The following is a 26,729-nucleotide window of genomic DNA, read 5'->3' as shown; positions in this document are numbered from 1 at the left end:
ATTTATAAATATAGCGAGGGACTCGCTGGAGATTATTCTAATTGCTTACCACTTACCTCTTACAGTATTTTATGTGTTGTTAGTTTTATCAGTAAACTTGTTATATTAGAGTGTTCTTCAAATCAAAACCTAACCCTTCTTAATGGGTCTGCTGTATTGTTTAAATGTTTAGTCACATGACGGTGTTTGGTTTTTACTTCAGGTCCCTGTGGGACAACCGGTTAGGCAATATTCATCGGGCAGTGTTCAGCGGGCTGACTCAACTAACATCACTGTGAGTTAAACTAGACGTATGATTTGTATTAAAAAACATACCGCCCAGCTGATATATATCAGAGTATATCTGAGTTAAGTAGTTGAATCATATTTAATAGCTGTAACACAATACAAAAGAATTCTTATTAAACAGCTATACTGTCGTAGAAGTATTTAGGAACAGGCACGATCCTGTTACAATGTGTTTATTGAAAAGATAATACTGACAATTGATAAAAAACAACAACAAAAACAAACGAATATTCTAATACAGTTTTTACGGTAAATGTAAAGCGACCGTTTAACACTGTTATTTTCTGTAATACACTAAACTGAGATCTAAATTTTGAAATCATTCTACGCACTTAGAAAAGTGAAACTCATCTACTAATATATTACATACATTACATTTTATTTTGCCTATATGAACGGGAGAGGGTTTGGTTCTTCTTCCACTTTCTACATACAATCTATGTCAAACGCATCATAATTAAGAAACACGTATACACAATATTTTAATAGTGCACATATTTTAATAACGCTGAAATTTAAAATTGGCAATATCCTTGAGTTGCACAATGTGTCATTACAATTTTAAATAAAACTATCATTTAATCTTTGTCTATTATTTGAGATAAATACCTTATCATTTCCGACATTTTAAAAGAGCCTCGAAAAACCCTAAGTTACAAAGCAAGTCCTTAAGTAATGAACACCTGATGATTATATAAGGAAGAATATTGCAATCATTTACCATTCTTAATAACTTTTTAAAGCGAGATTATACAATTCGTATATGTGTTAAATTGTAATATATTGATACAATATGTTACAATATTACAGTATAGAAAATAAAACTTATACATTGAAGACGAATTTCATAAAATGCAAAGATAAATCAGCGCCCCGAGCCGATTGTGACGAAGATATTTTGTACATATTTTCCTACAATAACTGAAACATTCATCTTTTTAATTAGTGTTCGTGTGAATAGATATTGTTGCAGGAATTGTAAATATACCGTTAAACTAAATTTAGATTCACATCGTACATGCATGATTTACATGCTTGCGAATTCGACTGTAGAGACATTTTCAATTTCAATTAAATATCTGGCTTATTTCGCATTTTTCGACACATGTTATTCTTAACTGTTATTACAATTTATATTGAAATATGTGTTTAATAAGTGTTTGACAAAATCGTATAACCTTGCTAAAGTAAACTTGTTTTCTGATGTTCTTATCAATTCAATTCACTATTTAATAATGATAATTTATCTGGCAGATTGAGAATTAAGGCGACAGAGTTCACCGTATACAAAGTCATTTTTGTACATCTTTTAACAACGAGGATTTGTTTACAAAATTGCATATTAACACGCTCTGCGGACATACAATTAACAAATTCCTAAACTGTACTGCCATATTCCAAAATTGAAGTTTTTCAAAGAGATTAAATTTGAGGCTCACAGAAATATCAGTAAATTTCGATAATGTTTTATTCATTATAAAAATGCTTTTAATTCCTGTCCTAAAAGCGTAGTGTGTGCTTTCGAAAAGCAACCTCAGGAAGTAAAAACGATTCCTAAAAATTCAAATTTGCTTTCAATATCAGTCAGTTTACTGCTATAATAAAAATGTACAGAAGTAAATCGCCCACCTTTTCTAAAAATCATAATTTTAGTTTTATCAGTGTTTACAATAAGTTTTCAACGTTGACAATAATTATTAAGAAAATTTAAGCCTTTCTGTAATTATTCTGCTGTTTTGCCGAAAATAATCATATAACAAGCATAACGTAAAAGATACATTTTATTATCATTAACATCAATACTACTATTCCTTTAGTATTAAATTTTGATTCTTAATCATTTTAATACATTGAAAATAAAATGAAGATACACATCCACCCTGTCTCACTCAAAGCATGCATCAGTAGCTATCACTTAACTCGGTACAGTGGTTGATTTTGGACTAGTGCGGTATACATTGGCCTTATTTTATCTAGTATTAGACCTCGAATACCTAATTGTTTCGATTAATAGCATTAACTTATCCCGCACAAAATAGTCAATTGCCTTAGTAAATTTTATAAAAGTACACTACAACTGCGTACACTGATTTAAAAATGTAAGTTATACGTCCATGTAATACAAAACTAGTATCCACTGTTTTCATGTGAGGCCTAAACCCCGCCTAAGCCTCTATATATACACAGTAATGTTTTGCCAAAACGGGTAATCTTTTTGGGTTTTTTTATTTTTGTAAATAATTTTTCTAGAGTGCAATGTTATACCTCGAGAATTATTGACTTTGTTAAAACTGACCGTTTTGTGTAAATAAATTCACGAGACCATCTAACAATTGTGCTGTAAAATACCCTAACGTAAATATTTTATTAAAAAGAGCATGAAAATACGGTGTTAGTATACTTTTTCCATGTATAAAAACTTCATTTAAATATATATCAGGGCCTGCACTTTTGTTTGGGCTTATTTTGGTTATAGCTTTATTTATTTCCTGAATTGATAAAGGGATATTTAATTCTTCAAATATAATATTAAACTTATGCTGTTTATACCTTTCTACAAAGTGAACAACGTCTTCATCAGGAGTAAAAAAACAAGCTATCCGGGGTAAAAATAAATTTGAAGTAATTTGCAAATTATTTCATTGTTATATTTCCTGTTCGTAAGCCAGCATAATTTTTAAAACCTGTTTCCAATACAATGTGGCGTTTTATTGTACCCCAGTCTATACTGGGGGGGTATATTGTTTTTGCCCTGTCTGTTGGTTTGTTTGTTGGTTTGTTTGCGTCAAACTTTAACATTGGTCATTACTTTTGCAATATTGAAGATAGCAAATTAAATTTGGAATGCTTGTGTATCTCATGGAGCTGCACAATTTCAGTGGTGAAATATCAAGAGCATGGTCATCCTTTAAGGCCAAAGGTCAAATATATGGGGGGACATAGTGTTTCACAAACACATCATGTTAAATCTTGCAACAATTTTTTGGTTTGATTATTATCATATTTTCTTTAGCTTGCTTTATACAATATGTATATTCATTTTTACTGTTAGTTAATAAAGACCGATATGTATCGGTTTCATTCTTCCTAAATAAATTTAAATGTTTATAAAAAGTATATCTTTTTTTCTAAGCACTCAGAAGTAACCCATACATTGGGCATGAATCAGCACAAATTGTATTTTGTGTTTTCAGTTTGCGCTTGAATAAAAGGGAAACAACTTATTAAAATTATCTCTAAATTGTGAAAAAAAGCTTACACAAATCAAGAAAAATTGTACCGTATTGTTTATCCGACCTTCATCTTGCGAGTAGCGCGACATTTATACGTCAGGGATATAGTCGTCCTGCATAAAATCTTTATTATTATTTCAATAAAATCAGTCAAATCAGACGTTTGGAAGTTCAAGTAACCACGCACAATTTAATTAAGCTCTTTCTCGTTGTATGATTCAAAATCAATAACAAATTATTATACTCTCTCAAATGTATGGCTTTCTTTAATAGCTTGGCGAGAGCTACCTTCTGGGACAATATAACATAAACAATATATACAAGTTATCACATAAATTAATGTGTGATGCCCTAATTTTCACAAATCAAATATCATAATGCGATTTAAAAAAAACCATGCATCTTTTCTAACAAATGCATTCCTGATATAAACAATTATTCCACCTGAGGACCGCTTATTAGTTTTCAAGTTTAATATCGATTTAATTCAAAATTCTCAAACCCATGTAACTGTAAATATGTTTGATAATGGACCATGTTTCAGTTAAAAGTACAATATCGTGACAATAAAATATACCTATAAGATCATTCGTATTAAGTGTATTCACTCTACGGCTAGAAATAGCCTTAATATTGTATTCCAAGCTGCATGTTTTACTTTATATGAAATTATAATTTAATTAGTGTCAATTTTGTTCAGACGTTACTAATACGAACTAGTTACAATAGTGTATAAAACATAAATTAAAGCTCATTTAAATATGTATACCAGCGGTTAAGAATACCAATTTCAATTAAGATGTATCGATAAGATATATTTTCGTTTTTACTTACACATGTTGTGTGACCACACAGCTATGAAAAGTCTAATACGTGTAATACATTTGAAGATATTGTGTTTGTTTCTGCATTATACCTCATATATTTTTAACGTATGATCTAAATGTGATGAAACTTAACAGACATACGTTCTATTAGGAAGTGAATTACGATTTATTTACATTTATTCGAATTTTCGTCGCTATTACTGTGATTACTGTGAATATTAATTTGCAAGAAATCCGTTCATGCGGGATGTTTAGGAATTTTTGTTTTTCTTAAACATTTCCGCCGTTCTGAATGAAAAATCATGGTATCGCGCAGTGACACGTTGTGTCTGAATCTTCTTTATTTCGCAGAGCTTTCGGTTATCTCCGGATAATATCTTGGATATCTTATAAATATCTACATCGACATATTATTGATTTAGTTGCGATTTGCGTAACGCGTTAATGTGAATAGTAAGTGTTACTGAAAATGTTTTTATCGTAATGAAAGTAAATATTATACATTCGAATCCACTCTAATGATTTTCAGAGAGTTTAACGCGTGTATTATTTTCTCAAGACGACCTCAGTTTTCAGTAATGTAAATAGGAAATGCTATGGTTTCCCTTTGAATATCTGACTGTTTATTGGTTGAATAAGACGACCAAACTTATTGTTCTGTTCGGAAACGTTCTGAAGGACCTTTCATTTGATTTTATATTGTATCATGGTCTTTATCATTGTATTTAGCGACGAAAGGATAACATTAAGAGTGCAATGATGTAGACAATTTAACCATTTTGAGGTACGAGTTACATTGCATTCGATACAGCCCATTATTACATGCAATGCCATTATAACTCATGCCAACTAACAATGGTGTGTGTTACGCCTAAGCCCCATTTCACACAAGCAATAACTCTTACAAAAAACAGCACATATTTAAACAATAATTTGTATAATATGGGCCCTTGCTCCTTGCAAAAAAGGAGATGGACAATTGATGAAACAATCAAAAAGGTAAATAAATCAAAAATCAATAAATCACTACATTAATAAACCAATATATCAATAAATTAATCAATCAATTTATCAATAAATCAATTAATCAATTAATCAATAAAGCAATCAATAAATCAATAAATCAATAAAAAAAATCAATAAATTAATATATCTTTTTATCCTTATATCTATAAATCAATCAAATATATTGGAATGCATAGTTTATTATATTGACAACCATAATTTTATATATATGAAGTAAGGTTGTATACATGTTCAATTATTATTGATATTCAGAAAAGAAGCTTTCCTTATTTTGCTACACTCAGAAATATGCCATATTCAAGTTCATTGTTTATTAGCTGCAATAAGGAACTGGATAAACAAATGATTATAAGTATTTATTATGTTTATTCTTTAGCACACTTACATGTAAAATGATTCAAAAGGGATTGTAGGTTCGTCTATAAAAATATTATTTTACTTGAACATTCCAGTTTCTTATAATTTCGTAAAACAAATATTTTGATTTAAAAGTTAATGGTATCTGAAGTTTTTATAGTGCAGTGTATTACATGTCAAATAAATGTTTTTATGTTTGGTATATGTTATGCTATATATTAAGTTAACAAATGCCAGTTTGTTATATGGTATAAGGAACTTGTTGTGTTAGACACGAAAGGACAATTCTTTATACGTTTATTTATATATTAAATTTGGTAAAAACGTGTTGAGCTATTTATTTTTAAACATCATAACTAAATGCATAATTATTGCTACTGTTAGGTCGAAGAGAGAAGTAAATAAGAAGTCATTCATGTAAGCAGAAAATGCAAGATGCTTATTTAATTTAAATAAGTAATAAGGAACAATAGTATGTATAGCTTAATTTAGTTAAAGTGTGATAGAAAAATATGTTGATATACAGATAAGTTAGCATCAATATATATATGTTTGATAATGTCTTTACATGTTAAACAATGCCTTTTATTTAAAAACGCAAGTTCTTCATTCGGTTTGAAGAAAGAATACTTTACAAATTTGTTATTATTTTGGGTCAAAATACAGAGACTGGAATTTAAATAAATATCAGTGAGTAGTTATATTTAATAAATGACATATATGATATAATTTCAACTTGTTTGATGATTATCATATTTTTGTGGTACAGTTTGGTACCTTGTAAGTTGTGATTGAAGTTCTGATAAAAATGCTAGCAAAAATGTATTAGTATTCGCCAGAATCTTGCAAACGAATGGTCATTCAATTGCAATGAACAATAATTAACATACAGGTATTCCATAGTTTTGCTTAAAATCAAGGAACACAAATGCGTTTATACCATGGTGTTTATAACAAGGACTACACGTTTTTATATTTTTTTCCGTCCGTATGTCCTTCCATCGGGACAGAAGAGAAATTTATATGGGAAATCCGAATTATTTCACAAGTTTTATCCAACAACGATATTGAACCCATATACGTCGGCGTATTTAAGGAGTGCCGAACATAGAAGAACTGTAAAACGTTCTCAGACTTGAACTTTAGTATAGATGAACAATTGTATGTTTAATTGTATTGATTGTCTGTTATGTTCAGACAGTACTACTAAGAGCTGGTTGCAATATTGCATTGAACATCATTAAGCCTATTTAAATATGTATACCAATGGTTCAGAAAACATATTTTTATAAAGATGATTGACCTTTATCTTCTGGTAAGACACTTTTCGTTTTGCAACGATGGTTGTTTCCGCGCTGGATCACATGAACGTATGATCAAAATTTGATGAATCTGATCGGTACGAATTTAAATTCTCAACTGCGATCTTTCTACATTCATTCGATATTTCGTGGCTATAACAACGTGACTTCAAGTACTTATCGCCAAGAAATCCATTTATACGGGCTTTTATGGAATATGTGTTGATCATAAGCAGGTCAGCACTCATTTCATTCCCATTTTCTTTCGGTTAAGACATTATTGCTCGGTTATTTCTGCCAGTTCTGAATGTACCTTTTCTGAACGGACTTGGAAACTCTTGTGTTAAAAATGTGCCGTATTACTAAAATCACCGGCTTAAATCTCAAATATTCAACAAATATCATAAATCTACTTATTCTTGATAAATTGAGATTTCAAAACGCGGTCATTTGAATATTAAATGTTATTGATAATGTTTTAATTGTAATTGCAATAAATATAACTATTTAAATGAATGACTGGATGGCTGGATTGACAGACAGACAGACACAGACAGACAGACAAACACATACACAGACCGACAGACAGAAAACATACATACAGACACACACACACAGACATACATACAAACACAGACACAGAAACGCAGACATACAGACAGACATACAGGCGGACGGACGGAAGGACGGACGGATGGAAGGACGGACGGACGGATTGACGCCAGGCAGGCACACAGACAAACAGACAGACATACAGACGGACGAACGGAAGGACGGGTTTACGCCAGGCAGGCACGCTTACAGACATCCTAACAAAGAATATATACAAAGTCATTGTTAATTTTATTCTGCTGCAAAAAAGGACTGGATAAACACATGAATATAATCGTTTTTGAACATTGATTAGGACACTTACATGTTAAATGATTTACAAGGGGTTGCAGTTTTGTCTATGTAAATATTTTTGATAGTAAGACAGGTCATTTTATATTTATTAAATAAGTATTTAAGTCAATTAATTTTGAAAGTTTACTGCAAATTTCATTTCTTTATATGGATTGAATATTGAATAAGGGATTGTTTTCTTGCTCCTTATTCAATCACGAAAAATACATTGATTTCCAGATTATTAATTAATGAAATTAAGTGCAATCGTATACTTGTTTTTAACATCATAACTTCATGCCTTATGATTGTTATAGTTATGTTGAAGAGTGAGATTCATTAGAAGTAATAACTTTAGTGTGGAAATGCAAGTTGCGTAATTGGTTTTAAATAAGCAGTAAGGAACAGAAATATGAATAGGTACAATTTAATGGAAAAGTGACACAAATATATGTTGATGTAAACACTCAAGTAACACTACTTTTATATTTTTTGATACAGTTTTTGCATGTTTAACAATAACTTTAAATTGAAAACGCAAGTTCTTTACCGGGTTTGTATATGAAATAATTAACCAATTCTTTTTTTCCTTTTTCAACCGCGATAAGGAACTTTACTTTATATAAATAAATAAATATATATATATATATATATATATATATATATATATATATATATATATATATATATTATAATTGCTTAGTTATTTGATCAATAAATATGTTTCATATATTAATCACACGTTCATAAGTTTCATTGTTCCGTGGTACAGTCTTGTACAATAATAGTTTTTGAAGTTCTTTTGAAAAAAAAACTGTGGTTGAAATGTTTTTATATATACCAGTATCTTGGAAACGAAATGTTTTTAAATTGCATTGGACAATACTAAATAATTAACAAATATTTCACAATTTTGCTTAGAATGAAGGAACAAATATACGTTTATACCATGTTGTTTAGTACAATGAGTAAAATTATTGATACTTCTTTTTATTACTTCTGTCCTTCCTTTTGTCTGTCGGTTTTGTGTGTGTCACATAAATCTATTTCACATTTTTCCAACATAAAATGAAATGAACCTAAAGTTAAATTACATTACATACCGTGTTAAAGTTTCGTATTTTGGTTAATGTTTAAGAGATAAAATAATAATGTGGAGGCATCAGTATCTTTCACACATATGTTTAGTAAATATCTTAATCTGTACACAAATTCGTATCATTTCGTTTTATTTTGTAAAAGACCGTCTGTACGAGCATTTGCATACATGAGTTTTGAACTACAAAATTATGCGCAAAGGGTTAAATAAAAGGTCCATGTGGTATATAGATAAAGCGTTGATTTTGATCATCAGAGGTCAGAGGTTCGATTCCCGAAATCGAAACAGATTTGTCTCAAATTCACGGTGCCTTTACCACGTGACTTTTTAAGATCTGTGGTTGGAGAATAAAGCGCGACCTAGTTTTTAATGATGTCTTTTTAAATAGTTCACCATTTTTAATGGGATAAATTGTAGAGTCCGCTTATGCGTGAGAGTTTTCTATAGGTATCATGATATTTTTAAACAAATAAGTATTTTTCAGTAAAGTACAACCGCGCGTTTGTTATATGAAGTCCCAAAAGTGATCCGACATTTTTCTATGTTCATACAAACAGTTGAGGAAAGTCCCTTTATTTACGCTGGTTTACGTCATGAAACACTTATTGAAAATTAAAAATTTTAGGTGACTTATTTCATCCTGATTTGTGTTGGCAAACATATTGTTTCTTTAACTAGGAATTGGTTGTTAACTTAGGTGTTAAAGAAATAATTTGTAACACTAGCTTACTGAGTGTAAGTCGAGATCAAAATGGTATTATCTCATTCACAGAGCTTAATAAGTAATTAAGTAAACGAACACGGCCCAATTCGAACATTTACAGGTTGGCAAAAGGGATACCAAGCGCGACATCCTTTGCGTGTTACCTATTTATATTTATCGTTTTATTGTTAATTTTGAATTTTTTCAAATATAAACATTCGATTATTATTTTAGATGATATCAAACTTAGTGGCAAATATCAAATATCATTTAGGTTTATCATGGTTTATATTTATTATTATCATTGTGGTAAAAAAAATACTTTAAAGTGTTAATGACTTTAAAACCAATGACTTCAGGTTAGCTGGTAATTTCTAAATCACCAATAAATGATTTCTTCTTACAATAGCGCGTGTCTGTGTTTCTGAAAAGTTAGTATTTACAGTAAAGACGAATAGTGAAGCATAAACTTTGCAATAGGTAGAGGATATATTGTCCGCGTAGCAACAGGATGGCAACTGGTTCGATCACCATTGTGGGAACGTTCTTTAGATCTTTAGATCCCCAAGATAAAATATGTACCGGTTTAGTTTAAACTAAATTTGGAATACACAATCATAAATATACTACCAAACTAATTTACAGTTAAAGTGAGTTGTCCGACTGAATAATAAATATTTATAATTGCATATTCTCATTAATAAACTATTTTACGGCATTAAATGCACGTGACTCTTTTATTTAGGTGATTTGAAATTTATGAAAACTTGGGATGGTGTTTGAATAAATTAATAAAGCAATACGTCAATAAATCCATAAATCAATCAATATGTTGGAATGCGTATTTTATTATGTTACCATCATACATTGTTTTACTTCTGAAGTAACGTTTTATACACGTTCAATTATTATTTAAGTTAAGAACAAAAGCAATCCTCATTGTGCTACAATAAGACATACGGCATATTCACAATTATTTTTCATTAATGTTGTAAGAAGGAACTGGATACACATATTATTGGAAGTAATTGAAATGTTTATTAATAAGCACACTAACATGTAAACTGATTTACAAGAGGTTACAGTTTCGTCTATGAACATATGCTCTTATCAGAAAATTCCAGTTTATTATCAATAAAGAAATAATTTATTACACTTATTTTGATAGCAAATGGTTTCTATAGTAATGTACCATAGTGTAGTACATGTGAAATAAATAGTTTATGGTTGGTATATGTAAAGTTATTGTTTTAGTTAACAATTATCAGTTCGTTATATGGTGCGAATAATGCATAATGCAAATGTTGTGTTCCTTATTATCTCAAGAAAACGAAATTTCTTTATTAGTTTAATTATATATAAAATAAAGTTAAACCGTTTTTGCATACTGTTTACGTATTACTAGATGCATACTGTTAACGTATTACTAGATGCATAATGATTGTTTTAGTAAAGTGTAGCAATGCTGCACACAAGAAGTCATTCCTTTAGGGAGAAAATGCGTTTGCTTATTTGGTTTGAATAAGTTATAATAAACAATAGTATGAATAGTTACACTTTAATTGAAATATGACATAAAACTATTTTGATAAAAAATACAGTAAATATTAAAATATATTGTTTGGTACTGTCTGTAAATGTTAAACAATTCGTTTAATTTCAAAAGCCACTTCTTTATTCGGTTTGAATAAGGAATAATTCGTTATTAATTTTCCAGCCGCCATAGAGAAACTACTGCTTAAATAAACATAAATGAGTAGTTATATGATATAATTTATATAGTTGATATGATTTTATCATGTTTCATGACCATAATAGTAAAGTATTACAGTTTTGTGCAATGGAATCTTTATTTTTAGTTATTATAAAAAATGTTTGTTTTACGATTCACAAATTTTGAAAACGAATGATCATCAAATCGCATTGTACAAAAACTTACATACAGGTTTTCCATAATTTTGCTTAAAATATAGTAACACATAGGTGAGTATACCATAGTGTGTATTACAATGAGTACAATTATCGATAATTATTTCGGTCCGTCTGTCCTTCAAACATATGTTTAGTAAATTTCCACAAAGTTGTAAATATATTTGTTTCATTTCGCCTTATTTTGTAAATAATCGTAGTCCGAACAAGTTCAATGAATCGGTGTAGAACTGTACACAAGTAAGCAACAAGTTCAATGAAAGGCCTCTGTTGTGTAGAAATAGTTTTTCTCCTTAGACGTTTTAGGGTTCGAATCCCGAAATCAAATTTTCTTTTTAAGTTTTTAGTAAAATGACTTTGGAATATACCAAAAAAAATTGTCGTTTATAAATACATTTCATGATTGTTTTACATACAAAAACGTTTTACTTGAGTTATTTCATCCTGATATGCGTAGATCAACATAAAGTTTCTTAAACTTTGAGTTGTTTATAAAATAGCCATTACCTATCTTTATTCAAACAATTGTTTGTATGATAGACTTTTTCGATGGGAAAACTAGGTACTTTTGAATAGCATAGCTTAAGAGAGCAAGATGAAATGAGTGATATTGGATATTTGGGGCCCGATTAGTTTTCTTTACAATTGATTGGCTGCATATATGTTACAATTGTGAGCAGTTTTTGGGCATTTTAATGTGAATTAAGATATTTTTATAAGTTTATGCAACAAAAGTTTGTCAAAATGAAATGTGCTTTTATTTTCAACCACGGATAAATTATATTAAATGTACGCGTTCAAACATGGTTCCTTTTCCCGAATAAACAAACTAAATGACTTGTTACTAAAATTTGATATTTTGTCCAGTTTTCAGAGGGAGATAACAACACTTGTGTGCATGAACGTCTTTATTCGGCTTTATCATCGTATTTACTTTGTACATGCATTACTAATGAATGTGTAAATACATATAAAACAATAAGTCATGCTTGTTCAATATATATATTCATAAGAGTGAATGTTTTTATACATGATTCCGGAAAAAATAAAAAAAACAGATTGAGGGTTGTAAACTTGGAATGTTTAAGACAACTTATGTGTATGGTAATGTTTTCTTTAACGTTCATTTTAATGCATACTACAATAGACCTAGAACATACGCGACGAAAAAATGGAAACTCAAAGTGCCGTTTTGCAAGGATTAGAACCTTAAACGTATTTTTAGGTCTGTAGTTATGTATTAAGAACATACACTTGGATGTGCTGCAGTGTAAATCATATAAATACAGTCATATTTGGCTTCAGTGTAAATCATATAAATACGGTCATATTTGGCTTCAGTGTAAATCATATAAATACATTCATATTTGGCTTCAGTGTAAATCATATAAATACATTCATATTTGGCTTCAGTGTAAATCATATAAATACATTCATATTTGCAAAATAATTGACCAACACTCATGACGAGAGAAGCTTTGATATATAACTATTGTATTTATTTATTCTTTAGTATCCAATTCAGGTTTTTTTTTTAAACCAAGTACTAATTGTTTATGGTGTGTGTTTATTTGTCAACGCTTGTACTGCTTATTAGCATAATTTAACTAAACCACGTGTTTGATACCTTATAATTGTGTTATTTGCGACAGAAAATAAAGAACATATTTGCTAGAGCAAACATGTGTTCAATTATATTTCAGGAAAATTGTTATTTATAGAATGGAAACAATATTTAGTACACAAATCAATATACTGGGATTAAATAAAATCAGTACATTGATATTTGCCTACCTGTTTGTATTTAGCAATACAAATTACAAATGCCACCCATAATATTCCACCAACTTTTCTGGATAGTATCATTAAACCAAACATGTCTACCTTAGGTTACAAAAAACAGTTAGTTCATTTTGCAATTTTATGCCTAAATAAACTGAAACAGTAATGCGATATACACGAATACATCGATTATATTTCCTATTGTATTACTATATTATCATATTTAGAATGTAACGTTTTTTTAAATTAACTGACAAAAGCAAACAATACATCCAATTGTTAATAAATAAATGAAGTATGCTACCATTAACCAAGTTTGTTTTATAATATGTCTTTAAATTCATACACGAATCTCAGCTTTACAGATATTTATTAGATTGCAGTGCTTTTCACATATGCAACAAACAAGCCTATCTTTTATTTAGTTGGGGCTCGCTTGATGTTCTGTAAATCTACACGGAAAATCTTGAAATGTGTTCACTTGTTTGGATTTAATGTTTAATCACAGGGCGCTATTTGTTGTCACTTTTATAATGGTTCAAAATTCCCATTTATTGTTTGGTAAAAAGAGGACACACAATAACTATTTATTATACCGATACTAGACCAACAATTATTTCATTAATTAAACAATCAGTGAATTACTGTCAAGTGATTGTGAAGTTCCAACAACGAAGCTAAACACAGTCACAAACAATTGTTTTCTTACACATTCAATCAGTCATTTTTTAAAGGTTTTCATTTATTAGTAAATCTGTAGGTATCAGTTTAACAGTTTTATGTTAAAATATATTGTCTTGCCAGTTATCTCGACAATAATCCGCTCGTCTGCGACTGCCATCTGCGATGGCTCATTGTGACAGCTCAGGCCAGCGTCTCCAATCTTACAGTATATGGCGCTGTGTGTAGTGAACCCGCGCACCTGAAGGGGCGTAAATTAAGGAACGTCTTCCTAGCGGATCTCAAGTGCAGCATGCTCGGTATGTTCATAGTTTTAACATTAAAGTCACACGCTCATCTGAGCATTTTGTGTACATGGTGAATTGTTTTGTCACAATTCGTCCGTCATGCATCGCCTTCGTATATTGTGCGTAGTCCTTTAAAACACTTTAAGAGGCCACATTATTTCCAATCTTTATGAAACTTATTCAGACAATTTTTCCAAATGTTATCTTTGCGAATCTTATGCATGATTCCAGTCCGTTGAAAAACATGGCAACATGATTGCTGGTTAGTTTTTAATAAATTACATTAGAAAAACATGTTATACTGTAGAGTAAACTGTTTAGTTCAATCTTCATTACACATTGTAGGAACATTTGTTATCAGGTTAACTTCGTTGAGTTTGAAAATGGTTGTGGTCTGTTGACAAACATGGCAACCGGATGGCATTGCAGTTTTCCTTATATGACTTTAGTAAATATTAACCTTGAAAAACACTGTTTTCAATCTCAATGAAACATGGAAGGTGCGTTCATTCAAAAGATCTTGGCCGTGTTTTAAAAAGTGATTATGGTCCGTTGACACACGTGGCCGCCAGGTTCACGGTCAGTTTTATTTTTGTATATAATAGCTGGAGCTATACCTTGTGAACATGGTACAATTCACATTTTAGTCCAACCTTTATTTAACCGGGCCAGAACAGTTTTTGTAAACGATATCTCAACCTATTTAGGAAAAAGCTCCGGTCCGTTGAAAAGCATGGCCCCCAGGGAGCGAGGGAGTATCCCTTTAATGGCTACCGTGAAACCTTGTTTACACTGAAGACGTCCTTTGGTTGGTCCACTATTCATTACACTTGATCAGAACATGTGGTATCAGGGCAGGGTTTAAACATTGTTCCGCCGCTTTAAAAACATGGCCACACGGGATCGCGTCAGTTTTTTATATGGCTTTATTAAAACATTATTAAAACTCTTGAAGTTAAAGTACAGTCCAATATTCACGAAACATTTGTTAGATCAGTTGTTCTAATGAATTTCTTGGCCGAATATCTTAAAGGGTTCCGGTTCCTTGCAAAATATTTCCGCCATGTTGCGGGTTAGTATGCATTATATGGCTAAAGTAAAAACATGTTTACGATCTTATGGCTACATTTATTGGTAAGAACATTTGTCAGAATAAAACCTCAGTTACACATTTCCTAGTATGGCTGACATAACTGGCACAACATAATGAAATACGGTAATGCGAATGTTGCGATGTTATTTTGACGGAGTCAACACACTCTCGCATGTAGGTAATTTTGAACGATATCGCGACTATGCTTGAAATGAAATCCTTAGGGATTTAATCGACTTTCCTTTTCAAACAAACACACTTTTTAGTAAGTTCTAATATTACCATTTTTCAGAAAAATTCAAATACAAGAGTATCCTTCGTCTTAAAAATATCATACGAATAATTGAGTAGCGCAATCATTTAAACAACAAAATGAAATTGCCTGTTATAATGTGCCACCTCCACATCTTAATATGTAACAGCCACAACTATATGTGATATTTTTTATTAAAGTATATTTTGGTTTGTCTCAGTAAGGCATTCCCTATTTCTGGCATTCCTGTAAGCTTGTCCTAAGCGCAACTTGAAATGGAATGTATTTAAGCTCACCTGATCACATATTGCTCAAGGGGGGGGGGGTTATGATAACGTGTTGTCCGTCTTTCGTCAGTCGCAAGACGTTGTGGTGATCAAATGTCGTCCATAACACACAAGTTCTTTACAGCAATACAAATCTTAAATGATTAATGCACTTATTTGGGTAACACACGATTTTTCAAAAAGCCCGTGTGTCAAGACCGTCCAGATATAGTTTAAAATCGGTTAGAAAGCGAACATTTGACATGTGCTCGTGTGGGAATTTGAAATACAAGACTAATTTATTTAGATCTATGAGTGATCTTGTACTCGAAGAGTTGATGACATTAAAGTTTTGGATGTCAAAGGTTTCTAAAAAAAATGTGATGTTAAAAGCCTTGCTGTTGAAATATTGAATTCCGTGTTTTTACAGTGTAAGTTGTGTGGTGGGTGGGGAACATATAATCTGAATTTACAGTATATTGAGTAATTGTAAGAGACACTGGATTTGTTTGTGAGATTAGTGTTGCTGTACATATTGTGTTTTTTTCTGATGGCGTGTTCAGACATCGACTGTGCTTTTGAGAACGTCGACAATATGACTGAACATCGTTGAAGTTGTTTTTCAGTTACTGAAGAATAGTTCAAGATGGACTGAACATTCTTACGACCTGCAATAGCCATACTTTATGTGGGAGGAACTTCATGGCCTCGAAGCTTCCGAACAAGATTTTTCGCACAGACTGGTTTGTGTAACGTTTGCCCTCAGGACATGTTTTTGAGCATCTTTTCTAGATTGACCTCTCCAAGGCCCTGTCTCAAAAAACACTGACTAGAACAACGATCTTTGGTGCGCGGCGCTAGGTAAAATGGATCGTCGTCTTTTGAGCATCCGTCTGGTCGCTTTGCCGAATAAGCCTTGTACATGGCAATTGGGTCACGAGGATAATTTACCGCAAACATCTTGGGGTTGACCCTCTTTTAGTCGACCACATTCTCACCAGTGCGAGTTTTTGTCTGCCTCTCATGAAACTCTATGCATTCATCACCCTCTGCAGTGGTTCTCAGCATCACTTCTCACCATCTAAATATAAGGTATGCTATGTGTTTTGTTTTGTTTATGATAAAAATATTTTTTCTGTTATTGCTTTTTTTAAACTTAAAAAGAATACACAAATATACACGCACAAATGAACAAACAACAGTTTTTTTCCAGTTTTGTGAAGAAGCCTTTGCCACCCCATTCTGTAAACTAATGACTCGCGAACTGTTCAAAATTAAAAAAAGATAGTCGCGAAATTGGTAAACTTGTGAACATTTAAGATGAGAACTTTCTGTAATTGTGAACATTTGAATTGCGAACTTCTTGAAATTGTGAAAATTTGAGTAGCGAGTGTAATAATTTGGTGAAAAACGGCCACTCTCACAAAAGAAAAAAAGCCCTGAACAGTGCAATTTTAATAGTTATGGCTTCCATAAATTAAAATGTTGCTTATTATTATTTTGAATGGCGCGCCTTTAAACAGGTCTGTCAGTACAATATCAACTGTTCGCTAGAGTTCTTTTAGCTACCATTTTAATAATATATTGATAATATGTGTAAATTTATTTAGATGAAGTAGTCTACAAATTTGAATTTACAAACTGTTAAAACCTCAAAAATTAAAAAAAAAATGGCAATTTTACTGACAATGAACACTGACAATTGACAGCGAAACCCCTGTTAATCATTTGTCACACTAACAGTATCATAAATTAATAATTTTATTTGAAACAAGTTTTTCTGCATTGAATTTTGTATCGAAACGTTTAATTTTTAAAAAAAAAAAGTTGGTTATCAATAATAAAAAACATGTAATTTGAGCTATCACTAATGATTGAAACAATTCATTTTGATAAAATAGAGTTATCCACCTCAAATTGTGTTATTCAGTTGTACCTCTTAAGCCAAAGTGGAGACTGTTATTAAGCCACATTGTGTTTAGCAGGGAACATGGAGTGTGTGGACCAAGCCAAGCAGTTTCCCACATTTGGTCTATGTCCTCATCATGAGAGGTTCAACTTCCCCCGGTTGCCTTTGGCTTGTAAACAACAATGTTCAACTGTTCGATAATGTGAAGGTATGCATTTAAAAGGTGGTGTTCTGCCTTACATTGCAAACATCCATCGGACAACTAAAATAGCTTAAATTGTTTGTATTAACATTTCATTAAAGAATCCAGTCGAATATACTTATTTGTGTTATTTACATGTTAAAAACACAACTAAAAGTACAGAATATATGCTAGTATTTGCCCCCTACCGGTTTCTACGGAGGGGCCTAATGGTTTGCGCTCTATGTGTCCGTCAGTCCGTCAGTCTGTGAGTCTGTCACACTTTTCTGGATCCTGCGATAATTTCCAAAGTTCTTCATATTTTTTCATGAAACTTGAAACATTGATAGATGCCGATATGGCTATTGTGCACGTCATTTTATTTTGTGCCTACGTCAAAAATTATGGTTGCTATGGCAACAATATATAAATAAAATCTGACAATGGTGCAGCCGGTATGGGACTTATATTGCTTGGAAATAGTCTTGTTCGAAATGCTATGAATAATTCCAATAGTTTATGCATTTATTTGGATAGGCTTTTCATTTATTGGATAAACTTACTTTCATTTTTTTTATAATTATATATTAAGAACAGAAATAAACCTCGTTCTGTATGCTTTTCTTTTTTGCATTGAAGATTTCAGGAGTCAGCTCAAAGTCTGTTCCGGAACCGGACATAATGCTGTGTGGAAAACGATGACGACGAAAATACCGATCCAACGAGCTTAAAAAACCTCTCAATGAACTCGGTTCATAGTCCGACCCATCCGTTTTGTTAGAGAAAAGATGAAGCTTGCCACATAGTGATCTAACTGATGAACGGGAATTTCATGTATTTGCTTTGTTTCGCCGTTTTGTGCAAGATATCTGCGAAATGTGTTGATTTAAGCAAATGTTTTTTTTTGCTGGGTTTTTATTTTCTTGGTCAGTGATAAATTTATTGACATGTCCAATGTTAACATCCTAAAACTCATTGCTTTTTTAAGTTTCTTGCCTGATTGAATCCTTATTTTGATCATATATGGGAATGTTCTCAGAAGCTAGTTTTTCAGTAGCAGGTTTTTCCAGTTCATGGTCAAAATCAAACAACACTATGGCATCAAACCCAAACTTTGCCTGAAAGTCTTCATATGAAATTTCAACAACATCTTGTGTATTTGCAGTTTGCTCATTGAGTTCAGTTTCAAAGTCACTATCCTCTAGTATTAAATTCAAATTTGGACATTCAATATGATCAGACATATTTGTTGAATTTTGTTCCATTGCAGACAGCAATTTTAGTGCAGAATATTTACATCATAAATAAATGGAAAAAAAATATAACAATAAGGCTAACGTTGTGTTTTATTATTTATTTGTTTATTTTATATTATGTTATATTATTCTAAATTGATAATAATTATAAATTCATTTTTATGCCTATGAGGTCGCTGAAAATATTGTTTTCACATGATTTTTATGAATGAGGTAACAACAGTAGTACCGTCTTTAAATAGCAATTTGAAAATATCCTGATATAAAAATAGCGATTGTAAAAAGCTGAAGTTTATACGATCGTTGTTATATTATCGATTGTCATCTGGTAATAGGATAAAGTCTATTCCGACGCGCATGGCTACATAAGTAAATAACGTAATATGATTGGTACTGCCTTTAAAAAAACGATCGCTTATCTAGCAATTCAATAGTATTATCCATGTTCTTGTGCAGTTATTGGCAACGACAATTAATGTAACCCGTCCAAGGTCCTATTATGAAAATCCGCTTAAATTAAATTTAACTATATTTTGTCGAATTGTTCGATTTTGGAACGGATTCCGGTAATCTATGGACTGGTGACTATATAAAGTTAGCGGATTATGTCATTACACTCAGGCTAGTTTACCATCTAAAAAAGAAAACGTCTATCAACTTGTGTCGTAATAAGTATTATATCAATGTAATCGTTGCGTGTGCATACAATTCTTGAGAATTGAGTTATGTAAATTGTAAAATGAATATTGTTATTTAGAGTAATTAGAAACATATTTATTTAGTCCAATGTCAAATTCAATTACATGCATAATGTAAACGAGTTGTTCATTGAAACATGTCATTTTTATAATATTATAGAGATTACATATGAATTACGGAGTGCAAATTATATGTTCAAAAATGACGAAGATGACGTCAAAATGGATGCCGAGATCAAGATACCTCCTCAAAACTTGCTGCGTAAACCAGGATCCAATACCAATTTTGCTTTAGAATATTAAATTTGTACAAATAAGTTCAGTCTTGTATGATGTATTGGGTAATTTGTTAGACTAACAGTCATAGGTGAGTCAGTATTGAATGATGCGGGTAATGTGTCAGACTTACAGTCAAATAAGAATCAGTCTTGTATGATGTAATGTGTTGGCTTTCCAAACTAATTTGCATGGGGTAGTGCAAATGGTGTATGCCTAGGGACCGGAAGATCAAGTTTGATTACCGCTGTGGTAGCATTCTTTGAGCTCCTCCAAATTACTCAAAGTAATTGTTCTACCCAGGAAGCGGACTCAAGAGTTTGAAATAAGCCTTAGGCTTTTGATTCAATCGAGCTTGAATAGATAGGTATAACTATTTCCTATCCTTGCCTTTGCCCCTAGTTGGAGAGCATTATAACGTTCTTTCCAAAATCATAATACCAGAGTACCGGTATTGTTTCTGAAAGTTATGCTGTTCGATACAATGAATGTGTTGTGTTAAGGAAAACAATGTGAACAATGTAACACAAATACATTGAACAATGATATGATAATGACTTCCTATGACAAGTATAGCGATTTGACAACATAGGAGAAAATATGAGTCTCCATTTTGGAAAACTAGGCTAAAGCATGTGTGCAAAGTGTCGTTTTATATAAGACTCTGCAGTCAGCACAGGCTTATTACGGATGACAATTGCCAATGACTTAATATTTATTGAAAACGAGACATCATTTTAATGGAAACATCAATGAAAGCAGAAAGTGGACTGCACATGCTATTCTAGAATAAAACTACTCAGATGTATTTAATCCGGTTTTCCTAAATGTAGGCTCATATAATTGAAAAGTGTACTTTATTTAAACAGGTTACAATGAGTTTGTCCTGTTTTGACAAAGCAACTCTTTTATCTGATTTAAAAAAAGTATTTATTGAACTTTAGCAGTGAATTGTTTTTTGTTGTAAACTTATTGTTGGTTTGCTGCTTCTTGCAGATACGATTGAAATATTAAAGGCCCCTAATGCCACATACGATGTTGAGCCCAATATGACGATTGTCATTGCCATAGACGTCATCACGGACCCAGACTTTCAGAACCAGATTAGCTACAAATGGTTCTGGTACTTGCCAGTCACCACGGCGACCGGTGACCAGATTATAGGTCGGTGTAGTCAGGTCAACAACACGTTCATTTTGACCCCTAAACAATTGTTACAAAAGGTTTTTTTAACTGATCTTTTTATGGTAGGAGGTACTTAATATCATTTGAATAGTGTACACAAATCGGACTACTGGAAAGTTGTGTTTATGCAAGTATTAACTCACATTTAATGATATGTGTGTCTATGCTTTGGTTTTGGGGGCAAAAAATTAATTAACCCTCTCCCGCTCAGAAGGACAGTAAAAATGGCTGTTTGCAATCAGTATAAAGCTATAACTGCCTGAGAGTCACTTGAAGTCGGTTACGTCTTTATGCTGTTTGCTTCTCATGAGTTTTAAATGGTTGGAAACAAAGCCTTTGAAACTTGAATCCAATAAATTTAACTTTCTAAGGGACTACACATGCGTCAAAATATGTATCCAAGTGGTAAAGGATCATCAAACTCGGTATCCCAGAACTTTTCTATACTGTTATTTCTGTCATCTACAATTTTGAATAACTTGCCAAAGACTTTAACCTGTGGAAAGTGCCGATCACATAAAAAACATATCTAATGCTTAAAGGTAAAGGTCATGCTTAGAGGTTAAAGGTTAAATAAAAGATGATTATGCAAAACATGTATGGGCTTCATCATATATTGAGAAATTATAATTTGATTTCCCACACATTTTCACTGTTGGATATGACATGTTGTAGTGTTTTATCCAGGCCTCATCAGCTGGCGCCCCGCCATGCCTAAGTTTTCGGAGCGCCACTCTACCCCTTGCAAAGCCCATTAGCGCGATGTGCCATTTTATCTAGATCCATATGTTTAAAGTCTTATCTTATTGTACAATCGTTTGTTATCTCGGTATCCCGAAAACATGCATATTAATGCATGACTGCGTATGACGCAATGAAAGAGGGCCTATGACCCGAAAAGTGCTGTAAAAATTAATAATCACCCCGAAGCATTTAGTTGCGCGAGTTGGTATAAGCTCCAAATATGATATGTTAACTCTGCCTACGGCATTTTTGTGATGCATCTGTCATGTTGATTGGCTAAGTGGCAATATCAATGGAAACCAATCAGAAAAAGCAGTTTGTTCTTAATAAAACGGCGTGGGTTTTGTGTCAACGAATTTATGATAGTCACTCACGTTTCGTAATGACAAACTTCGACGACCCAAACTTTGGCTAAGACTTTTATCTGAAATAAATCAGCAATAATTATACAGTCCTTGCGTATGACTGTTTTTTTCGCTCACCTACATGGAGTACAAATAATATTTACCTAAATTAACGACTTTACGTAGTGTAATTCGAACTAAAATGATCCGACATCTTTTGTTAATATCAGAATATTCGTAAGACACAAGGCCGTAGCAGTAAAGATTGTAATTACTTAGAAGTAAGCCGAGTTTCGAATACTGTATGTAGCAAGTCAAACCCTCTTAAATTTTGAAGAACGCTTATTAACATGTATATCAATTAAAGCTCATTCATTTTTGGAAAAAAAGAGCTATCATCATCAACTGAGCGTCAGCGATTGCGTCGGCGACGGCTTCTACGTCTTTGTCTGCGTCGGCGTCATGTTAAGTTTTGTGTTTAGGTGCATTTTTCTCATGAAGTATCAAAGCTACTGCATTCAAACTCAGTACTCTTTCTAACTGTTATGAGGGGACTTGGCAGGCAAAGTAAAGTTGTCATTTAAACGGAATTATGACCCTTTTTTTACTAAGTAACTTTGAATTTTTTTTTGTTTCGATCCTCTTTACTTCTAAAGTATCAAGGCTATTGCTTTCAAACTTTAACTACTTTCATACTACCATTGGGGTACTGTACCTGACAAGTTGAAATTTACCTTGACCTTCAAATGACCTTGACTTTTAGGTAAAATTATTAAATTTTGCTAAAATTGTCATACCTTCTTTATTTTTATCAGATTTGATTCATACTTTGACGAAACCACACTTACCTGACATACCATAATAGACTCCACCAAACCATCCCCCACGCTCCATGCTAGATTCCCTTACACCGAACATGATTTTTTTCCACATGTTTTTCTAATTTTGGTCAGATCATCTAATTAATGACTATACCCTCACACTATACCACCCTCTCAACCCCGACCACTTCGACCCACCAATAAAAATACTATTTCTTATTTAAACATGGTTTGAAAAAACGCAACTTTTTTCATTATTGTTTTTTTAAAAGACCGTCTAACCATTTCGCCCAAGAATCCTCCCCACAAAAAGATGATTTGTTCATTGTGTTTCTTATTTGTGGAAGATAATGTAATAAATGACCACACCCCCACACTATACATCCCTCTCCATCCCCACACCTCATTCATTTTTATTGAAGTTTTGAGATGGGTCCTTAAAATAATAAAAAATGAACAGTCTGCACCCGCTAGGCGGTGTTCTTGTTTTATTATGTATTGACTACCTATTTCATGACTGGCAAACCGGCATATACATGAACCGCCGTTTGTTTAACTCTCATTGTCAGGAGAAACACGCGGATATCTAACGCTGATTAAAACTTTCTTTATTTAATACTTCATTAATTTATGAATACAGACATGATTAATATTTAAAAATGGCATTTAGTAAAGGCATAACGAAACATGTGTTATTTAGTTCATTCAGGGACGTATACCAACACGTGTACGTCCCTGCTTCATGTAACCTTTTCATTTGAAAACGACAAGAGCGTTCGATATGAATGTGACGTCATTGCGAAAATTCGACGTACGCTAAGCATAAACATCCGAACAGTTTAATTTCAAATAAGTTCTGCCATGATCAGTTAAAGCTGTGATTAAAATTTAAAAAAAGTTAAACACAGCTTATGTGCCTTTTGTAAGAGAATAACCGTGTGCAATGCCTTTTTTAAGTCATTATCCATGCCCCTCTGACATTCTAGATTAAACACTACATGTTGTGTTGCTAGCAATGTAGGATTCTGAATTTCATTGTTACTTTAATGATATATCCCACTTGAGAAAATAATTTCATAATTCCAAATTTCGTTCTTTGTAGCTTAACCAATTATGTTACTCTTTAGAAAAGCATGTGATTCTGAATTTCGATCTATGTAAATCACCAATATTTCTACCCTTCAGAGAAGCAGCACTTCCATCTATGATCAGTATTTCTAGCTGTCACTGACCACCAAGTGGAATAATTTCTGGTTGTTTACATATAGTGGCTTAAAGATGATTTCTTCATGTATACATCTATGTTAATTGTTTTTGATAAATCGCTATGTTCATTGAATTTTACTCACTGATATAACTACCTTACAGAGAAGCAGCCACTCCCACCCACCTCCAGCTATGACAAGTACTTCAAGCTGTCACTGTCGGGCACGGAGCTGACCTTCACCATACCCGACGTGAAAACACCTGTAATGGCGGACAATACTGCCGAGTATGATCTCTATCAGGACCTCACGGATGACAGGCTCTTCTCCATCAATATCAGCCACAAGTTTGACCATCGAGTGGTGAACTTCACTGTGAAAGGAAAGGAGCTGGACATAAAAAGTAGGACTTTATCTTTTTCGAATATTGCAAGGTTGTGTAGCCTCCTCCTTATATCTGAATTCCAGCTTTTCACTTTTGCATCATTAAACTTGTGTACGTTGACGCGACTATGAATATAATCTTAATTGAAATTCCACACTTTTCTGTTTTAATAAAAATGTGTGTTATTTCAAGGCCCGCATACCAATACGTTGAAATAACATGTGTTGAACAATGATAACCTTTATTTAAATATTTTCACAAAGAAATTGAGTATGCATGTATAATTGTATAAATCCATGTTTATTTCATTCAGAACTTTATCGGATTTAAACAGGCTGGCTGGAATGCATTTATTTAGAATGGTCTATGCGGAGCGAGTGTTCGATGGCATTGACGGGGTCGTCTATATAAATTGACAATTGCCGCATAGACAAACACGTCACGTCTATGCGGTGACAGGCCAATGCGGTTTCACATCCATGTCAGTGCAGGTTTCCGTAGGGCGATACGTTAATGGCTACATGTTTCACCATGCTTTAATGTATAACACTCATAGCTAAATACTTTTCCTGAGATCCCTGTAAAATAAGCGTATTCATCGACTACACATTATGTGACCAATCGCAAGACGTTGTGATAATCAAATGTCGTCCATAACATACAAGTACTTCACAACATTATATACCTTAACTGATTTATACAATTATTTGGGTCACAACATATTTTTGAAAAAGCTCGTCTGTCCAGACTGTCCAGAAATCGTTTAATACAATAATATATACACAAGTTTAACTTGTGCCACACCTATGTATAACTCAATTGTTTCGCTTGAATTGGTTTTAAGTCAATGTGGTTGTCATTTTTGGGTTGTTGTATTTCATGTGCAATTGTAAAAACAAAAGAACTTCTATTTATTATAGCTCGATTTCATCGAAAGCCTCAGGCTTATTGAAACGCTCTCGTGTCCGTTTCTTGATTCTTTAACGATAATAAACGTGGTATTGTATTGGTACATTTAGTGCTGAAAGTTGAATATAATTTACTTATACTTAAGATTACAGACTATTTGATGAAATTATTCAAGAAGGTTTGAACGACGATCAGTTATACTTCAAAATACTTAAATTATAGACATCGATTTAACGTTTCAAATGCTTGGAACTAACAAAATGTTACCGCTGTTGACCTCAGCATCGCTTGCTGTGGCCCAGTCAATAATATTTGTAAAGCAACTTTATACCTTTGCATGTGTTCGTACATGTACTTCCACCAAGTGAAAATCGTCAATAAATGCTCAATTCAGATATGAATTGCGGTTTAATTATGTATTGTATGGACTATTGAGCACCTGTCTAAAAGAAATAACATAGTGAATGTTAATCAGAATTGCTATGTTGAGTTTTATAAATCCTATGTATTAAGTGAAATGTGTTACCCATTTTTTTCTTTAAAATGTTGTCTGTACATTAAAATTCCTTACTTATTTCTTTTGAAGTGGACTGAAGACAATTTGTTCCGAGGCTCATAGTTACTTAGGTTGATAACATAATATTAATTTATGATTTGTACTGCCTTTTAAAAACGATCTCTTATCTAGCAATTCAATAGTAGTATCCATGTGAAAGTGCAATTATTGACAACAACCATCAGTGTAACCCGTTCAAATGTAGCTATTTTTTGTCGAAGTGTTCGATTTGAGAACGGATTCCGGTAAT

General features: G+C 32.3%; 1 protein-coding gene across 1 annotated transcript in view; it reads left to right on the top strand.

Moving 5' to 3' along the window:
• The window catches only part of LOC127864483 (leucine-rich repeat neuronal protein 3-like), a 144,951-nt gene that overhangs the window by 101,012 nt on the left and 17,210 nt on the right, over positions 1–26,729 (top strand). The window contains exons 5-8 of the mRNA XM_052404106.1: positions 203–274; positions 14,235–14,410; positions 21,327–21,494; positions 24,793–25,032. Coding sequence (XP_052260066.1) covers positions 203–274; positions 14,235–14,410; positions 21,327–21,494; positions 24,793–25,032 — 656 coding nt within the window. The remainder of the gene's footprint in view (positions 1–202; positions 275–14,234; positions 14,411–21,326; positions 21,495–24,792; positions 25,033–26,729) is intronic.

This window comes from Dreissena polymorpha, chromosome 1, assembly GCF_020536995.1.
Source record: "Dreissena polymorpha isolate Duluth1 chromosome 1, UMN_Dpol_1.0, whole genome shotgun sequence".
NCBI lineage: Eukaryota > Metazoa > Mollusca > Bivalvia > Myida > Dreissenidae > Dreissena > Dreissena polymorpha.
This window is presented reverse-complemented; position numbering and strand designations above follow the sequence as displayed.